The sequence below is a fragment of the Rhyacophila brunnea genome, unplaced genomic scaffold (genome assembly GCF_057557595.1).
Source record: "Rhyacophila brunnea isolate RB1 unplaced genomic scaffold, BYU_Rbru_1.0 scaffold_16, whole genome shotgun sequence".
Classification (NCBI taxonomy): Eukaryota; Metazoa; Arthropoda; class Insecta; order Trichoptera; family Rhyacophilidae; genus Rhyacophila; species Rhyacophila brunnea.
The window spans coordinates 10,393,067-10,411,951 of NW_028232816.1; the positions used below are offsets into that span (position 1 = coordinate 10,393,067).

The 18,885-nt window shown below is 35.5% G+C and overlaps 1 protein-coding gene across 1 annotated transcript; it reads left to right on the plus strand.

The window, feature by feature from the left end:
• Positions 1-5,517: 5,517 nt before the first annotated feature.
• Positions 5,518-18,236, plus strand: LOC147074341 (alpha-N-acetylgalactosaminidase-like). The gene is made up of 9 exons (XM_085943464.1): positions 5,518-5,678; positions 7,643-7,817; positions 8,877-9,051; positions 10,336-10,430; positions 10,995-11,156; positions 13,286-13,483; positions 14,639-14,803; positions 15,859-15,940; positions 18,160-18,236. The coding sequence occupies exons 1-9, from the start codon at positions 5,518-5,520 to the stop codon at positions 18,186-18,188; spliced, it is 1,242 nt and encodes a 413-aa protein (XP_085799590.1). The 3' UTR covers positions 18,189-18,236.
• The last annotated feature ends 649 nt before the right edge of the window (positions 18,237-18,885 follow it).

Here is an 18,885-nt window from a genome sequence, read left to right on the forward strand (position 1 = left end):
ATGAATTTGTTGACATATTGTTAGCAACATAATAAAGGGATGTAAACTGTATTATTTTGTAAAATCACCGTTAGATAAAATAATAATTCATATTTTGTGGCTTACTATAACGTAAGTATAAAGGTATAATATAATAGTATTTTAATGGACACGATTATAAATACCAAAATAGGGGTGTATTAAAATGCTCTTCTCTGTAGGTTTCCACCCAAGCAAGACGTCATATTTCAAAGTGTATTTTAAACACATAAATTTATTAAACATACATAATTTTGAAAACACTTCTGAGAAAATATATTGTAACTATGTACGTTTAATAATAAGACGTGGGTTAGTAATTAAAGTGATACCTACTTTGATTTAAAATACAAAAGCCGATCGCCATCAATTTGGAAAACGCACCAAAGAGTATTAAAAGCCACTAGTTAAAATCTGTCGCAATTAAGTATGACTAATTAATAAGTAGTATAATATGTGCGTGGTCGCAATACCCGAGAGATGCTGGCTCGATTCCTGCGGGGTGTCTTACTTTATTCATTTTTTTTTCTCTATTGGTTATAATATATTTTCTGAGAAGTGTTTTTAAAATTACGTATGTTCAATAATTAGAATGTTACATTCTTAAATCTTGTGAATTATTTGTTGAATAAAAAAAATAGCTAATTAAAAACATAAATTTATCTCGTCATTGTTTCCGGGGGCGAGAAATCTTATTCATATTTATAGAACTGTTAATATATGGTATTTAAAATGTATTAATTTGTTGAAAATGTCTTAATAAATTATCGGCGAGCCGGTCAATCAACATGAAAATTTGTTTTGTTTATTAATTCCACCACTGACTATATGTTAGAAGAAAGCTGGAAGGAAAAGCTTTCATAAAATATGTTCAGGTAATTTATAAAATGACAAAAGGCAGATAGAGATATTACAATATATTACACACTATGAGGTAATAGCTAATGTATATGGAGTATATTGGAAAGTATATAATATCACCTCGTACACGCTTATCAAGTAGGAGAGAATTCCAGAAAGAAATTCAGGTAGAAGACAAATATAGTGATCAAAGAATATGGTTTCATAAGAGGATAACATAACCTCAGAAATTGAAACCGAGTTCATTCAATTACTGTTCAAAACTATTTTTCGAAGCGTAATATTATTACGGAGCTCATAATTAAATTGTAGTATAACCATTCGCCTAACCCAGTGGTCGGCAAACAGTGGCTCGCGAGCCACATGTGGCTCTTTGGGTATTGGCGTGCGGCTCTTTTTTGCCAAACTCCCAATTCACAATTTTTACAAAAACTTTTGCAAAATTCACAATTTTTATTTTTTCCTATTGATATGTACACTTATTATATTATACTAGCTGAGCCAGCTGGCTCTCGCCAGTCTGTCTCGCTAGTATGTACACTTATTATATTATATAATGGTAACTTTATGCAGTCATCAAATGTTTAAAATAACTATAAAGGGTAATAAGGCTTCAAAATTATATAAACAGATTATCTACAACGTTTAAGGAGTGTCCAGGATCATGGTTTGAAAATACAATAAAAACTCAATTTTGACCTACGACGAGCATGTGGGCCGTTAATGAATATGTGAAAATTGTGTGTAATTCATATTCTGTAAAAATTATATTTATAATTTCATCAATAAAAAACATATATTTATGTTAGTATTATTCGGGAAATCTTATTCACCTAATAAATAAACAATTATAAAATGTAATTAATCCATTTAAATAAATTATATTTATAAAAATATACGTATGGCTCTCGATTTTTTTTTAACCGTTGTGCTACTCATATTTGGCTCTTTTGGTTCAAGAGTTTGCCGACCCCTGGCGTAACCCATTTGGGCCTTTGGTTGCACATTTTTATGTGTGTTGAATAATTTGTCCATTCAACTATTTTTTCTTAATAATTTATTTAAAAGAAAATTATTTCTCAAGATTGCTCCTATTTCTCTTAGTCAATGCGAAAAAATATTGTTTGAATGACAGCCAAAAATAATGAAAATAAAAAATAACATAACGACAGGTGGTTCCATCACTGGAATGCGGGGAAAGAGCTCATTTGCATGTTATCGTAACGTTTCTAATAATATATATTTATCTTCTTTAGCTGGCAAACAATGACTGTAAGTAAACACATAGATTTTCATTGATAGTATTGTCTCTAAGTAACACTTGTGGACGATCAATTAATTGTCTTTAACCTTTGGCATTTGTTTTTGTGATTTTTCAGATTACTGAAAGATAATATAGTTATCAACTTTAATAAAATATCCAACTGATTCAATCAGTAATCGATTAGTATAACAATTATGTAATGAATTTGTTTTAAAAGAGGTTAACTATTTTTTACCGTTGTGACTAGTACACAATAATATTGTTTTTCAATTTGTTTATGAGTCAGAGTATGGACCTAATAGGTTGAGCAAGTGGCTGACATCAATGACATTAATATGGACGAATCATCTGGAAAAAAAATGACACTCAATTTTTTGTCGAGTCTGCCGAATGGCATAATCTGTTCCAACGCCATTTACAATAAAGGTGATATTGCTATCAATTCCCGATGCTTTTTGTCGGGTCTACCGAATGGTTCGGTTCGAACGGGTTCGCTCAAATGAACATTGACACTAGAAACACTGTTCTAACGCCATAACAATAAAGGTGATATTGCTATAAATTCCCGATGCGTGATATCGCATAATGGAAATTGCGTGACGTTTACCCATACATGTGCGAATGTCGCTATGTGCGAATTTACTTGCTAGCTACTGTACTGAGTGCGTTGTCCATTAAAAATGTCATTGGCTGACATCCATTTCTCGTAAAAACAAAATTTGTTAATACAAACCTCCACTCTGTGGAGGCCCATATTAGGATCGGACATGGTCGAAAGAAAGAAAAGAAATAGGATTTTTTGACTATTATCTATTATGGCTTGGTTTTCGCAGGGCTTAATTTCATTTTAAAAAACCAACCAACAACTGTAAGATGTGGGCTTATTTCAATGAAAACAAATACGTATGACTGACAAAGTTAAGTGTGCACTATTTATGGCAGATCTTAACAGCCTACCTCCACCCTTCGCCACTGATATGTCAGGAGTTTTCAAATTATATATGTTCAATAATTTATAAAGAATTTTATTTTCTCAAATTTTATGAATTGTTCGTTGAAAATCCTGGCATCCTGGATAGCAGACCAGATTGTCGCAAGTTGACTGAAAAACCTAAACTAAGGTGGTTGGACGGTGTCGACAAAAATGCAAGAGCTCCCGGTACAGATCTTGATCTCAGAATCTTGACCCAGGATAGGGTGGGATGGAGGAACTAGCTGCAGGATACTAGGGGTTATTAAGCCATGAAATAATATTTTGTTGTATCCATAATACGTTTTAAATAAATAAATCCGTATTGTGAGGTTTATGCAACAGCGGTAAAAACCTACGTATTTAGAGCTGGGTGAACTGTCCACTACTCCACTGCAGTCGTTGATAAGTGTAGTGATTTGATTTACCGATAACAATAATTGATTAAAACTTATGATAAGATTTGATTATTGTTCTTACTGAAAACAATAAAAACAGAAAAAAATATATTTATAAATTTGTTAGTTGAGATTTGACCATACTTCAAGTAGAAGGTAAGTATTTTTTTAAATTTATGATACGTACAAAACTGATAACTTGGTTGTATAGAGAGGTTTTATATAAATTTCTGTCAATCCAATCTATTATACATCGATGGCTTCAAAGTACCGCACTGAACCAAAAGGCAAAACAATTTTCCATAGTTTGGAGGATTTTGTTGAAATTGAATTTTAGTGGGCATGGCATTCCCCCTATTTCACCATATTCCCTCTATCAAGTGCACCTAGGGATTGCAATACCGGTATTTCAAAACCGGTATCCCAATATTTTTTGATACCGAAATACCGATATTAAAAATCAGATAATACCGATGTATTCGGTCTTGAAAGTTGAAACAAAATGTATTAATTAACACAAAAGGTTTAACAAGACTGTATTTTTTTTTGTCGGTTTACGCGGTATCTAGTTTACTTCCGTTGCCCTTGGATGTCCTTGGTGAACAGCAATGACACGTGGAAATTTGAAAAATACATTTGCATTATAGGTAGTTACTTCCTTAACTTTAAATTTATCTTTATGTTTCGCAAGTTTCTCGTGGGTTTTAAATGTTTAACCAGTGCGTCACATACATATTATCGAAGAATACTTCATAATATAAACTGCAAAGAGATTAAAGATCATTAATTTGAAAAATAATGAGCCATTAGTTCAACTACTACTTTTTTTTTTTTTTGACCATGTCCGATCCTGATAGGATCATATGGGCCTCGACAGAGTAGAGGTTTGTATAAACAGATTTTGTTTTTTTCGAGAAATGGATGTCAGCCACTTGCTCAACCTATTAGGTCCATACCCTGAGTCACACATAAACTGAAAAACAATATGCGTACTTGCCAGACCCAGGATTCGAACCTGAGACCCACAGCGTGATAGTCCAACGCTTATGCCGCGCGGTACTATGTATATGTAAACATCAGTATCTCTACTATAACTTACCTTTACCTATTTTTCAACGATTACTTATAATATTATGTACCCATTTAGATATTTTGTTATAAAACATTAATATGTTATAGAGATTTATTAATATATATATATATATATATATTATATCTCTTCGTGGCGAAGGGTGGAGGTAGCCTGTCAACATCCACCATAAATAATGCACAGTAAACTTTGTCAGCCATACGTATTTTTTTCCATTGAAATAAGACTACAGTTTACAGATAGTGTTGATTAGTTTTTAAAATTCAATTATTAAACCCTGCGAAACCAAGCCATAATAGATACTAGTCAAAACATACGCGTCTATCTATAAAATATCTAAAATAATGGGATTAACTCATACATAACTTTGAATAATTTATAGATAGAATATTTTTATCTATTATAGTTTGGTTTAGGCAGGGCTTAATGAATTTAAAAAAAATGTACAAACAATATGTATACTATGTATGATTAATTCAACGAAAACAAATAAATATGAATGAAAAAGTGTGCACAATTTGTCGTATCGTCCAAAATATAAGAAAAGTTTATGATTTGGTTTAGGCAGGGTTTAACTGATTTTTAAAAACTACCGATACCATCTGGTAATCTTAGTTCAATACAAACAAATACGTACGACTAACAAATTTTAATGTGCACTAGTTATGGCGGATCTTAACAACCTACCTCTACCCTTCGCTACTGATATCTATTGGTAGATACTATTTTTTTCCCATATATTTCTCAAATACCGGTATTCTATATAGGAAATACCGAAATACCGGTATTGGCATTTTTATTCGGTATTGCAATCCCTAAATGCACCCTAATATGGTTCTCAGGTTATTGATTCGATCCCTACTCGAGACTGGTTTCCTGATGTAGATAATCTTTTTATAATCATAGCAAAGTCAACATGAGGATGAAGCTTTTCACCGCGTTATTAGCCTTGCTGTTTGTGAACGCTGCTCACGGATTGGACAATGGACTGGCATTGACTCCACCAATGGGTTGGCTCACTTGGCAAAGGTATCGCTGTGCCATAGACTGCGATGGGCGTCCAGATGAATGTATAAGGTTGGTCATATTTATGTTTGTCAATATTCCCAACAAAAAAAGTTTATTAAAATTTATTTATATAGACACACCAGAGTTTCGCAAACTAGTTCAGTGGGTCTATTCTATACTTATCGAACACTAAATTGATAAATAGTATCAAACTTAGGGTAGGTTTGTATCAAAATATTAGCACTTATTGTAACAATTACACGAAGCCGGTTTTTATTGTTGCAATAAGTGCGATATTTTAACAGCAGCAAGACAGGTGCTGTTAAAATATAGCACTTATTGCAACAATAAAAACCGGCTTCGTGTAATTGTTACAATAAGTGCTAATATTTTGATACAAACCTACCCTAAGTTTGATAATATTTTTCACTTTATCACTTTAGCGGTCGATAAGCATAGAATAGACCCACTGGTGTTCCACGGAAATTTAAAAACGTTTTTTTAAATATTTGTAAAATCATATGTAGCAACAACCTTATGCCTGGTCAACATGAATTTCGACAACGTAAAATCAACAAGTCATTTAACTATCAATTGCTTCATCTAGCAACAGCGTTTTAATTACAGGCAATGATAATATACCAATCGGCTATCTCATGCTCATCATGAATACACCTGGGAATTCAGAAATAATGGGAACTGAAATACCTTACGGGTGTGGAGTAACAGACAACCGATATCGAGTGTGGAAGAATATGGGATAAACTTAAACACGTGTCAAGAATATGTAATTCTAAGCTCGTCCTTCGTTCTGACAACTGCTCTCGGTTTATAAACTGATGCTCATTCGATATTGGTATATTTTAAGGTTGCAACACACACTATTGCACTCTATAATGTGTGTTTCACTTGCGTAGGACACTCACACATTCAAAACCCTCCATCAAAATATAGTTTACCGGGGTAAAGCCTATCGGAATTCTGTGTAACATATAGTCATATGCTCACAGTCAGTCGACACTTGATATCCGACAGTAAATTTGCTGAGCTACTGAGTGTTAGTACGGGGACGTGTCATAAAGATTACCCCGTGGGAAGTCTATTTTTCCGGTGGATGACGAGATCAAAAACGAGATCTTACGTTATATACCTGGTGCCTTATCTTGTCATATATGACATTTTATTCCTCTCCGACCGGTTCAATGTTCGATAACGGCAGTCACTCCTTTAAATGTCAATGTTAATTGTGTAATATAATTTTCGGCTGATTGGCCAGATATAGTCTGCCATGTCCCCTACAAAGGGGAGGCTGAGAGTGCTTTAGCACGGGGGCCCGGCGTGGCGGATCGACCAGGCCAGTGAGAAAAACACACCACAAATTTGTTCGAATAGTAAAAAAAATCGCCTGCGCCCAAAGAGATTGAAGACTGGTCCAATCTCTTTGCCTGCGCCGCTATTTTCCTCAAGAAATATATACATTTTAATATACATGGCTATGCGTTGCAATGTGATGTGATATTATGATGGTTGATCTAATAATTACATGATAATTCATGTGTAGAATTTTATTTTATAATTATTTTAAGTGTGTTTCCTGCCTAACGAAAAATGGCTATTTACCCAATATGGCGAAGTGTTACATGTTACTTGGCTACTACAAAAGGAGGTCGCGATCAATGCTTCATAATAATATGATATGAAATAAATCAACTGGATTTATTTTTCGCTGACGATACACAGAATTACCTTAACTCTGGGTTTCCGCGGAAACCATTTGAGGAACACTACAGTGTCGAAAGTCACACTGCCCTTAACCTTAGCGATAGGTAAGGGGTCAGCCTGTGAGCCTGCTTCAGGATGTGGGGGCCATGTAGTCAGCACCGTGGGTTCTACAATTATTAGTTTTGTATCTTGGTAGAACCAGCAATTGATAGTCTTGATTTTTAGATAATTACCAGGGAAATACATAGAAATAATGTCAAGTGTATCAGAGGGCACGATTGTCAATAATTGTGCAATATATTTTATTTCAGCGAGAAGCTAATTCTGAAGATGGCAGACCTGATGGTTTCCGAAGGTTATTTGGCAGCTGGTTACAACTATCTGGGAATAGATGATTGCTGGCTGGAGAAGGAACGAGATGCTGAAGGAAAGTTGGTTCCTGACAGGCAGAGATTCCCCAGGGGTATGAAGTTTGTTGGAGATTACGTAAGTAATTATTTTTTCGGTCTTAGATCCAAGTAGCTTCACCAGATATCGTATGTTTTCCCTCTCAAAACAATGACACTGGAGACTGGAGATGTATCACGTCAATGCCATTTCAATTATTATAAATACATCCATTTTTAACTAATGCGAGCGGGACATACTCGTCCATATGTTGGCAATAACTGCAAATTTAAAAAAATGTGTAATTTAATCTTTGAGTGAATCTAAAATTTTGTTGAAATGCTTACGATTTATTCGACTCTGTTGTATTTCTTCAACGTCATTTTATATGGTCAACTTTAAAACAATAACAACCAGGCACGCAGAAATTATTTGATTTTGATTTTAAATTAGGGGGGTCCATTTTTAAATATATATCTAAGTACTTATTATGTATTTTTATTGATTTTAAGAAAATCTAGCGGCGTTACTAACTTCCACATTTATCCCGCACACATGAGTAGGTACCGCACTTTTCCAGATACATTCCCCATACCCAGACACTCCGCACGTTGAGTAAGCGATAAACACCTGGCCTGCAGGTATAACTAAGGGCGCTCACTTACCAATTATTGCGAGCTGTCGATAGTGTTTTTCATAATTATTAGGATCTTTGGTGTCCGTTTATGTCGTCCACGCTGTCTTGTCTTTTAGATATGACGCATCGGACTATTAAAGCAAACATTGCCTCAAATAGTATTGTATTAATGTCACGAATTTTCCAGTGGCCACCGCTCGCGCGTATCGTAGAATACCGAGAAGAGTGGAGCCAGTCCGTTGAAAGACTGTCCGATAGCAAATCATCCTCAGTCATGAGATCCTGACGAATTAATATTCAATTTGCCTAAAATAATGTATTTTGTCGTTTCTGGTGGGCGTCCAAACTCAATAACAACATGTTGTCTATTCTAAAACACCTATAGTACACTACGTGTCGTATAATCTCTATCGGTGACCTATTTTACTATTGTATCAATCGATATCTACGGAAGGTGATTGACTGATACTGTTATCATCAAAATAGAAAACATTATTCTGAAATTGATTTCTTTTCTGCAGATCCATGACAAAGGCTTGAAGTTTGGAATATATCAAGACTTCGGTACCCACACCTGCGAGGGTTATCCTGGTATTCTTGGACATATGGAAACTGATGCCAATACGTTTGCGGAGTGGGGCGCAGACTATGTCAAACTCGACGGGTGCAACGTGGATGTTTCACTTATGGACACTGGTAGCAATTTCAGTTATTCTTCTTTGTTTATGCTTCATGATAGTCATAACTAGGGTTTGAAATCCAGTAGTCCAAGCTGGTTTCTTGATCCCGAAATTCCGGAATCCGGTTTATCTTTTATCTGATTTTTAACAAAAAAGAACGTATTTTTGTCAACCAAGGATTTGTTGTTTTTAAAAAAATTAATAGTTTATATTATAATAGCGCAGTGGGTAGGTATGGAGGTAGGCTGTTAAGATTTGACATAAATAGTGCACACTAAATTTTGTCATTCATATTTATCAGTCATTGAACTAAGAATACAATTTGCAGACGGTGCTGATTAGTTTTAAAATTCAATTAAACCCTGCCTAAATCAAACCACAATCATTTAGGTATGATATGGGCGAACCGACAAAATAGTGCACACTTTTACAGTCATACTTAACTGTTTTCGTTGAATTAATAACACATTTTATTACATATTATTATTATGGCGTTGGTTAGTTTTTTAAAATTCATCAAGCCTTGTCTAAACCAAACCATAATTGATAAAAAATATTTAAAATGATGTATGGTTTAATGGCATAATTTTAGATTTTTATAGATAAACGAATATATTTTAACTATTATCAACTATAGCTTGGTTTAATAGAAATTTTAGAATTAACAAAAACTATTTACACACTTATGCCAGCGCTCCATTGGCGAGCAAAAAGTCCGAGGAAAATAAATCGTCCGATTTGTCTATGCTCTGCTACTGATCAACGAACGAATAAAGTTGCGATAAGTTGCGATTATCGTAATGTCTTCCGATAATCCTACAAGTTTGTGTTATTTATATGTAGACTTGCATAAAATAATAGAGCAATGAAAACAACACAAGTTTTATGTTTTCTTTTATGAATTTCATAAATACAAATAAAAAAAATAATTGATAAATCTCAAATTTTCTAATGTGTAAATTAACAAAGCCATCAATAAAAATATTTAAAACAATTACAGATTTTTTCTCGGTCCGAATGATCGCGTATTAATGTCAAATCGAATTTGCATAGTGATCGACGGACGAAGTCTGGCAACTCGGAGAGTAAAATATCAAACATGTTAGAAATTCAACGAGCCTGGTCTGCGGATTAAAAAGTCCGCAGATCTTGGGTGCTCCACGTGAAAAAAAAGTCCGAAGACTGTAAATCGTCTGACCGGCGTGCTAATGGAGCGCCGGCATTAGGTCAATGAAAACAAATACGTCTGACTGACAAAGTTTTTTTGATAATACATTAATAATGATTATTTTTATTATAGGTTACCCAGAATTCGGAATGAATCTCAACAAAACTGGAAGGCCGATGTTATATTCATGCAGCTGGCCATTCTATCTGGACATTTCAGGAATGAAGGTGAACAAGTTTAGATTTAATATTGGCCTAATTTAAAGGGTCCTCAAAAATTCTAGACCCCCGGGGCCTAAAGCATAAATTAATTGAGGAGGGGGAAAAGTTTGTTTTTCAAATTTTAAAATCGTTTACCCCACATCATAATATAATGTTGATTTAATTTCATTCAAATCTTTTTTATGGAACTCTCAGTATAGGCTCCAATTAATCAAGAGTAAATCCCGCACTCGAGGGAGATAATAATTAAACTAGTACGTGTGGGTACCCACGATGGCCGCGTGGTTTAAGCGCTGGCCTTTCGTGTCGAGGGTCCCAGGTTCGAATCCTGGGTCTGGCAAGTACACATATTGTTTTTCAATTGTGTATGAGTCAGAGTATGGACCTAATAGGTTGAGAAAGTGGCTGTCATCCATTTCTCATAAAAATAAAAACCTGTTAATACAAACTTCCACTCTGTGGAGGCCCGTATGATCCTATTAAGATCGGACATGGTCGAAAGAAGACGTATAGGTACTACACATTGGTTGATTCTTCAGGTACAAATTCTGACATTTAAACATTTTTCAGCCTGATTTCGATTTGGTCATGAAGCACTGCAACATGTGGAGGAATTACGGAGACATTCAAGACTCTTGGGCGAGCGTTACTCAAATCATCAAATACTTTGCAGACAAGTCTAAGACTTTAGCAACGTATGCTGGCCCTGGACATTGGAATGATCCAGATATGGTGATTATTATACATATTAGCTTTACAGTGTTATTTATTTTATCTTTAAGATATCTGAATCGCTTTGTTCCACATTGTGATTGGTAGATACTACAATGCTGATCGTCTCCAAGATATCCTGTAAGCTTTCTGCATTGTCCAACTATCTCGCCATACGGGAGACCTATTCCCGACCCTTTCAACATTCCTGTTTATCAAAGAAGAGCGTCTTTCATCCTTGAAACATGTCTTGTCCAATGTTATATTCCAACTTTCATATAATATTATGATGACGCATCCTAATGTCCATGGTTGCATACTTCTCGCCACTCCATAGACCAGCGGTAGCGAGCCTATGACACGCGAAAGAATTGCAGAACTTTAAGCCGGTTATCACATCTGAATTCGCCTCGTCTGCCGCACAGCCAAGAACGTCGATCCGGTGTCGCATATGAAGACCACGTACATATACCTAGCGAGAGTCGCACGTAACCTTCGAAACGTATAGGTATTTGGATGCGGCGAGCTGATATAGGAAAGACCAATTCGTAGGTATTTGTATGCGTCCGGGCGTCTTCGACTTGCAGCCCTAGAAGCGTGCAACTTGTAGATTGTAACAGCAGATGTTTTTACAGTCACATTCGACCAATCTGCGGAGCTCCATTTGGCAACATGTGTTTTGTGAATAACGATGACGCCACATTGACGTATTCGACACGTTGCAGGCGAGACTAGTTTTGGTGTGAGAGCCAGCTAAAGACCACCGGCGACACGCCTCTAACGTTGCCAGCGTCACGAAAATGACAATCCTGCTCCGGATTTCGGGTGATTGCCAACCGGGTCGCATAATGTTGCAACATTTTAAAGGCCACTGACCCATTAAAAATAAAACTAGTAAGTAAGAACGAAGCGGAGCAGCTGACAAATTTAAAAATGGATCTGGTGAAGAGGGAAATTATATTTCCTGAGGGACAGGAACAACACGGACGGAATAAAGCTCTCAACCAGCGGCGGCTTCTCTAACACCATGCATGTGCGCTGCACCCCTTCTATTTTCTAAAACATCACTCAATGTGCATCATTCCTATTCATAAGTCATCACTCGCTTATCGCAATTCAATCTATGTAAATTTGCACCAAAAGCATGTACCCACTGAACAATCATCGAAAACGGTGCTAGCGTGGTCAGAGTCCCAATATTGATCTTGATATTATTTTGTATTGTCTAATAACGCTACAAACCATAGACTATAGATATATCTAGACGCCACCCGTTGCATTGCTAAATGAAGCTACGTGCCGTGCGTTTGGTTTGTGGGCGAGCGAACGCATTCACCTACAAATGTTCGAGACCATAGACCATTTCGCTAGTGCTCGCCCAAAGTGCTCGCACTAGACGCTCAGAATTAAAATATAATTTTCTATTTTTTTACGTTATATAGTATTTTTAAGCGGTCAAAATGCAACCATTAGGTAAAGATATCCATAATTTAAATTATTTTAAAGAAACACTAGGTCACTGATATTAAAATAAATAATAATATACAAATAAATTGTCACGAACATGTATCAACTTACCTATGAAACGTAATACCATCTTCTTGCTTATCAGTACGGCTACCATATTTTAATACAACACGCAGAACCACCTTTCCTACTTAATTAACTAAAAATATATACCACTGACTTTATGTTTAACACAAAAATAGCAAATTTAGCAACACGAACTCGCAGATTATCGATGCTTCATGAAGCGATTCACCACGATTTGCCAGCGATACTTTTGGAAACTGACTCAAAAATATGTAGACCTTTTATCTTACTCTAGCGCGTGTCGCAGAGATTATAAGGGTGCCGAATACTTTCTCACTCGCACTCATGCATCGTTTTTGTTCAGGCCTTGCTACAAACTAATTCGTCAAACCCATAAACCCACTGAAAATATTATGGGCGCTCTCACTGCGAAAAACGTCACAAGTGAGATTGAACGTGGATTTACACAGAGTTTTAGGAAGAAGAGCTAAAAAAAGCTTTCGATCTGATTCCTGTAAGAGTTTCCTTTGGAGAAAGAGTAAAGTTCTCGGTGGAAGTAAAAAATGTTATTCATTGATATCTAAGTAATAATAAAAAAAACTGATCTTTCTTTAAAGCTTGTTATTGGAAACTTCGGACTGAGTTACGACCAAAGCAAAGTGCAGATGGCAGTGTGGGCAATCCTGGCTGGTCCTCTATTGATGTCTACTGATTTGGCGAGTATCAGACCTGAATACAAAGAGATTCTTCAGAACATGCGTGTTATTGCTGTCAGTCAAGACCCTCTTGGAAGGGCTGGCATTAAATTACTCGAGGTAAGTGTTCAATTAGGTAATATTAAAATGTGTTTTTTTTTTGAATTTTCTTACTATACTTAGCAACTATGTTTTATTAACGGATTTTTTTCCACTAGTTACTGATTTTATAGATTAGTTCCTACAGTTCAGAGACGTAGACATTTAGACAATGTATAGCATGCCTGGTTCGGAAACTTTCACGTATGCAGTTCGCCGTAATTATTACACTTCACCGTGAAATGTTGTATCGGAAATATATGGCCGTATATTAAAAACCGTCCAACCTCTTTGGGTCGCATAAAGTGACATTAAATTCGTGTTTAAATAAAACACGGTTCTTGTCGGTTTACACTTTACACGAAGCCAGCAGCAAACAAATTTTGAAAGTAGCCAATATACTGGATTATTTGTTAGGTTAGGTTAGGTTAGGTTTTAATTCTAGAATTCATGAATTTTGCCAAAATCAGTTATGAAAATTGAATTAATGTTCATATTGAATCTAATACAATTGGAAACCGTATAGCATACGGTCATCTCTTTACAATAGGAATCTCACGGCGAACTGTGTCACGGTGAAATGTTTTACGTACAATTTACATGTAACCGGGAAAACTACGGCCCGCCAAGCATTTTTGTGAGGTCCGTGAGCTTTAATCGTATTTCTGAAAAAAGTTTTTAAAAGTACTTTTTTTTCTACATGTTAACCCCTTTTTAAACATAAAATTTGAATATACATGAATAATTATTGCACCATCGACAAGAAATCTCTAAGCTTAATTCGGAAAAAATTCGAGCAACTTAAAGATTCTGCTAGAAAAATGTTGACTATTCTACATAATATGTGAAGAAACATTTTCAATTATGAATATCAATATAAATTAAAGGATTGAACCTTATTTAGAGCTATAACAATGCAGATTGCGTCATGATAGGTGAAATTTGAAGTACCTCAGATAAAACGTGGTTATAAGAAATGAAAACGAATGAAACATAGCTTAGAGGTGAAAGCGTTCACAAGTAAAATAATATGTTAGTTTTAGTCCGACTAGGTCCAATTTTTTTTTGTAATAAGTATGTTTGTTTCTGATGTTTCAAAATGATGTTTTTCTTTATAATAACAATCTAACCATAAGTATTATTCAGTATTAAAAAAAATACATGTTGTTTTTTCAGAAATCTAAGGTGGAAGTATGGAGAAGAGAAGTTTCCCCAATTGTTAACAACACAGCTTCCCTTGCATTTGCATTTGTCAACTACAACACCGACGGAACCCCCAAAAATGCGTCATTTACTTACCAAGAACTAGGACTGGTTATTGATCAAGATTACGTCATTACTGTGAGTATATATTGGACCATGTCAAAGATTTGAAAAACATTATTTAGTTAGTCGATGACAGGTGGACAAAATAAATGAAAAAAGCGCTGCTGTAATTCGCATTACGCATTATTATTTAATTAAAATTGAGCGTACATGTTATATTATATCGTAGGGAACATTTTTTAAATGTATATACCTAATGGATTATATAATTATGTACCTAATGCAGTGGCAATCCCAAAAGTTATATGAGATGTATAAGATTATGCATAATGTTTATTTATTTATTTAAGAAAACAAAACATTGTGACATAACAAATTAATATTCAGGACGTTTACAACATGAGATTTTCGTTATAACAAATATTACTCTCACAAGAGAGAAGAAGAAAATAATAATAATAATAAACATAAACAATTTTATACAATAAAATAAAGTTTCAAAAACAAAATGCAAAGTACATCATTGAAAATGTATATGTCTTTAGGGAGCGCATTTACTAGTATTGCACCCCTCGCTGATGGTGCCTGATAGGATTGACTCGAGGAAACAGTTCTGACCCAGAATAGGTCATGGCTGCGACCACGTAGATAATTGACAGACGCATATAAATTTTAATTCTTTAGGATGCTAGGATTAGAAACCATCCCTCGTGATAGCAGACAAAAATGTTTCAAGAGCAGAAGTGACTTATGAGATTCAAGAGGATGAAAAGTGAGCATGCCTTTTAGAAAGGCAGATGGAAAGTAATCGTTTGACGAATTATTAAAAGGAAAATGGTTATATGTCTTAAAATAAAGACATCGAAGAAATTTCTTCTGGACGCACTCTAAAATAAGCTTGTAGGAAACTTCATAAGAACTCCAGATAATAGACTCATATTCAAAAATACTACACACTAACGAGACGTAGAGTGTACGTATGACATTTGGATTCTTGAATGGTGAATTTTGCAAAGCATGAAAAGGATAAGACATTCTAACCATTTGGATGACTTCATTAATTGTTAATTGTGATTCCAGAATTGGCACATATATTGAATAAATATTATTTTTGTTAATTTATTTTACAGGATCTCTTCTCTTCAGAAGTTTTTACATTGAAAGCTGCCGAAAACAAAGCTGGAACATTTCCCGTTAAAGTTAATCCTACTGGTAAGCCAAAATAGTACTAATTGATTAACTTGGATACTAATATCCAAATTACACGACCGGACTCGCCGACACAATTAGCTTGAAGGCGCAAAGTTCCGGCTTAGACAGTGTTGCCATCTTTTCAAAGTGGAATTAGAGTACAGAGCCTCCAAAATTATAGTATTTGGGGAAAAAATATAGTACGCGTTGTCATCGGTTGAAAATTTATAGGTTTTTTGTTTGAATTTGAGAAACTCCGAGACCCCTTTTTATTTAGATACCTACCTCTTCCAACCTAAAATGCTTACCGAAGAATTCAAGAAAATTCATTTTTAACTTGTTTTTAACGAAAGTCAAGAGATTTTTTTACGTTTTTCGAGCAATTTTTTTCAAGTTTTCCTAATCTTCTTATATTGCAAAATTATAGTACTTTTCACCAATTTTTCGAATGGTAATATCGAAATTTTAGTATTTTTTTAAAATATTTTTTCCGATATTCAAAATTATAGTATTTTGGGCGTACAATACCTGTTTTATATCGTACATAGTACGCGGAACAAAATTATAATACAAATACTATAATTATAGTACGGTTGGAAACACTGAGCTCAGACCATCCGTGGTCTGATCTGTCAACTGAGTTAGACCCGTTTCACACGGGACATTTGTGGCAAGCCACCAGTGTGGCGAGAAACCGTATTTACACATAACTGAATGGGTGCGTTCAGACGGGACCACACGAGTGTCGCGTTACGGAAATCTGGAATCTCGCCACGCCAGTGGCGCCACACAGGTGTCCCGTGTGAAACGGGTCTTAGGTTGACAATTGTTTTAATAATCAGGCGCACACACAGAAAAATATTTTGAAATGTTCCATTTTTTAAAAATATCCATAATATTTTTTAAATGATTTTTAAGGCATCGGGAAAAAACGGGGTTAACAAAATCTAGCAAATATTACAGACTTCCGCATTTACCCCGCCTACTACTTACGGCTTTTCGCCAATTTAATCGCGGAATAACACACTTTACGGATATATTCCCCATACCTGCACCGCGATTTCCTAACTATCGACTCGAGTGGCACCAGACGACATGACGTAATTGTGACGTTAGCCAATACACGCTCGAGGCATGCCGCCCTGCGCACAGTGCTCACCGTAGATAATATTATGATGAAACACCTATATGTGTATGGTGACAACGAATAACGCCGCTGTCTGACCAGCGTTATTTTCTCGAGTGCTATTATCACTCCGGTAGTACGTCACAATGATGTCATATGACGTCATGTCAACCGGGCAGCTGGCACTCGCAAGTTCTAACATAGGGGGCCTGGTCTGCAATTATATTTAAGGATGTTCACCTACAAGCTATTGCGAGCCATCTCATTCACCAGTGGTTATCGAATCCGCGTGGCTTAACGGTCATACTTATTAGAAGCGTGAGTGTCTGTTTATATCATCCGCACTGTCTTGTCTTTTAGATATGCCGTATAGAAATATTGAAACAAACATTGGATGCCCTCCCTATTGAGGCGGCTATTTGATAGCCAAATTATCCAAGAAGAAAAAGTAATATTTCATCATCATCATCATCATCATCAGCCTGAATCTAGACTGCTAGATGGAGGCCTCTCCAAGCTGATTCCAATTCTCTCGGTCCTGTGCGTTGCGTTACCACGTACTTCCTCAGAACTTTATCATTTCATCGATCTAGCGGCCTCTAGGTCTACCTTGCGGACGTTATGTACCTCTTGGATACCACTGGATGACTAAATTTGTCCAACGATTGTCCCTTCTTCGAGCTATAGCGAGCATAGCTCGAAGAATATTTCATATGCCTGCTTAAATAATTTGTATTTTTTCGTTCCTGGAGGGGGGGGGGCGGTCCGGAACCGAACCCTCCCCCCGTGTGTGCGAGTCTGTTATTAATAGTAGACAGATAAACAAAACGAAGAAAAACTGATTCGATTTCAATTTTTTGAAACCAATATAACAATTAATAATGGTTGCAACTATGTACTCAAGTGCACGGATTTTACCCAGCAGTTCCATTTATATAAATATCCAGAGTTTAGACACGTACGTCAGTATCAAGCTTGAGTGAGCCCGCACGATCGACACTGGTTCGATATAAGTTCGTGGATTTCTACGGGTCGTGTAATTTGACTATATACTTATGTTAAATTTTGTAAAATACAACTCTAAAAATATTAATTATATATTTTATATTTACAGGTGTCCAGATGTACACATTTCAAGTGTGACCCACTAAAACAGGAAAATGCATTCTCCCATTTTGCATAGACTTCCGGTTGATGTAACCTACATCATTTTATTCATCACTCCAAGTTAATGGGTTATCAGATATTTATCGTGAAATTATGTTATATTAGAAATTGTATTAACAATCAATGTATAAATAAATTTTGTGATATTTAAGTTAAGTTGTGTTTATAATGCTTTTTCCTTTACCGCTATGTAGTTAGAACTTGGAAGTTGGGTACAGTGACATCTATAGGCAAAGTTCCACCCCCACGCATACTTAGAATACCACCCCTCAGTGACTTCCCGTGGGGGTAGTCAGATTGAGCGTCGCTTGGAGGCAGCAGTTACTCGAAGGGCGGCAAATCGCTAAGATAATAAATAAGTATATAGAAATAGGTACCTAAACTTATATCTTTCAATTTCAGCTCACTGGTTGTAAACAAAATGTATTACTTAACATACAAGGTTTAACGTGACTGTATTTTTTTATCGGGGTTGCGATGTCTAGTTTAATTCCGTTGAACTTGGACGTCACGTCCTTGATGATCAGCAATGACACGTGAAGTTTTGCGAATTATATTTAAATTATAGGTAGGTACATACTAACGTAATTAATTTATACAGATATTTTTACCAGTCACTTGCGAGTTTCGAAAGTTGTCAGGAGTATTTTTAAATGTATCTGAAACCGTGGAC

Bases quoted from the DNA above. Each gene is read 5' to 3' on its own strand.
- LOC147074341 (XM_085943464.1), top strand. From the start codon at position 5,518: ATGAGGATGAAGCTTTTCACCGCGTTATTAGCCTTGCTGTTTGTGAAC. The intron at 10,431-10,994 runs GTGAACAAGTTT...AACATTTTTCAG, and splicing joins TGGACATTTCAGGAATGAAG to CCTGATTTCGATTTGGTCAT. The intron at 13,484-14,638 runs GTAAGTGTTCAA...TTGTTTTTTCAG, and splicing joins CTGGCATTAAATTACTCGAG to AAATCTAAGGTGGAAGTATG.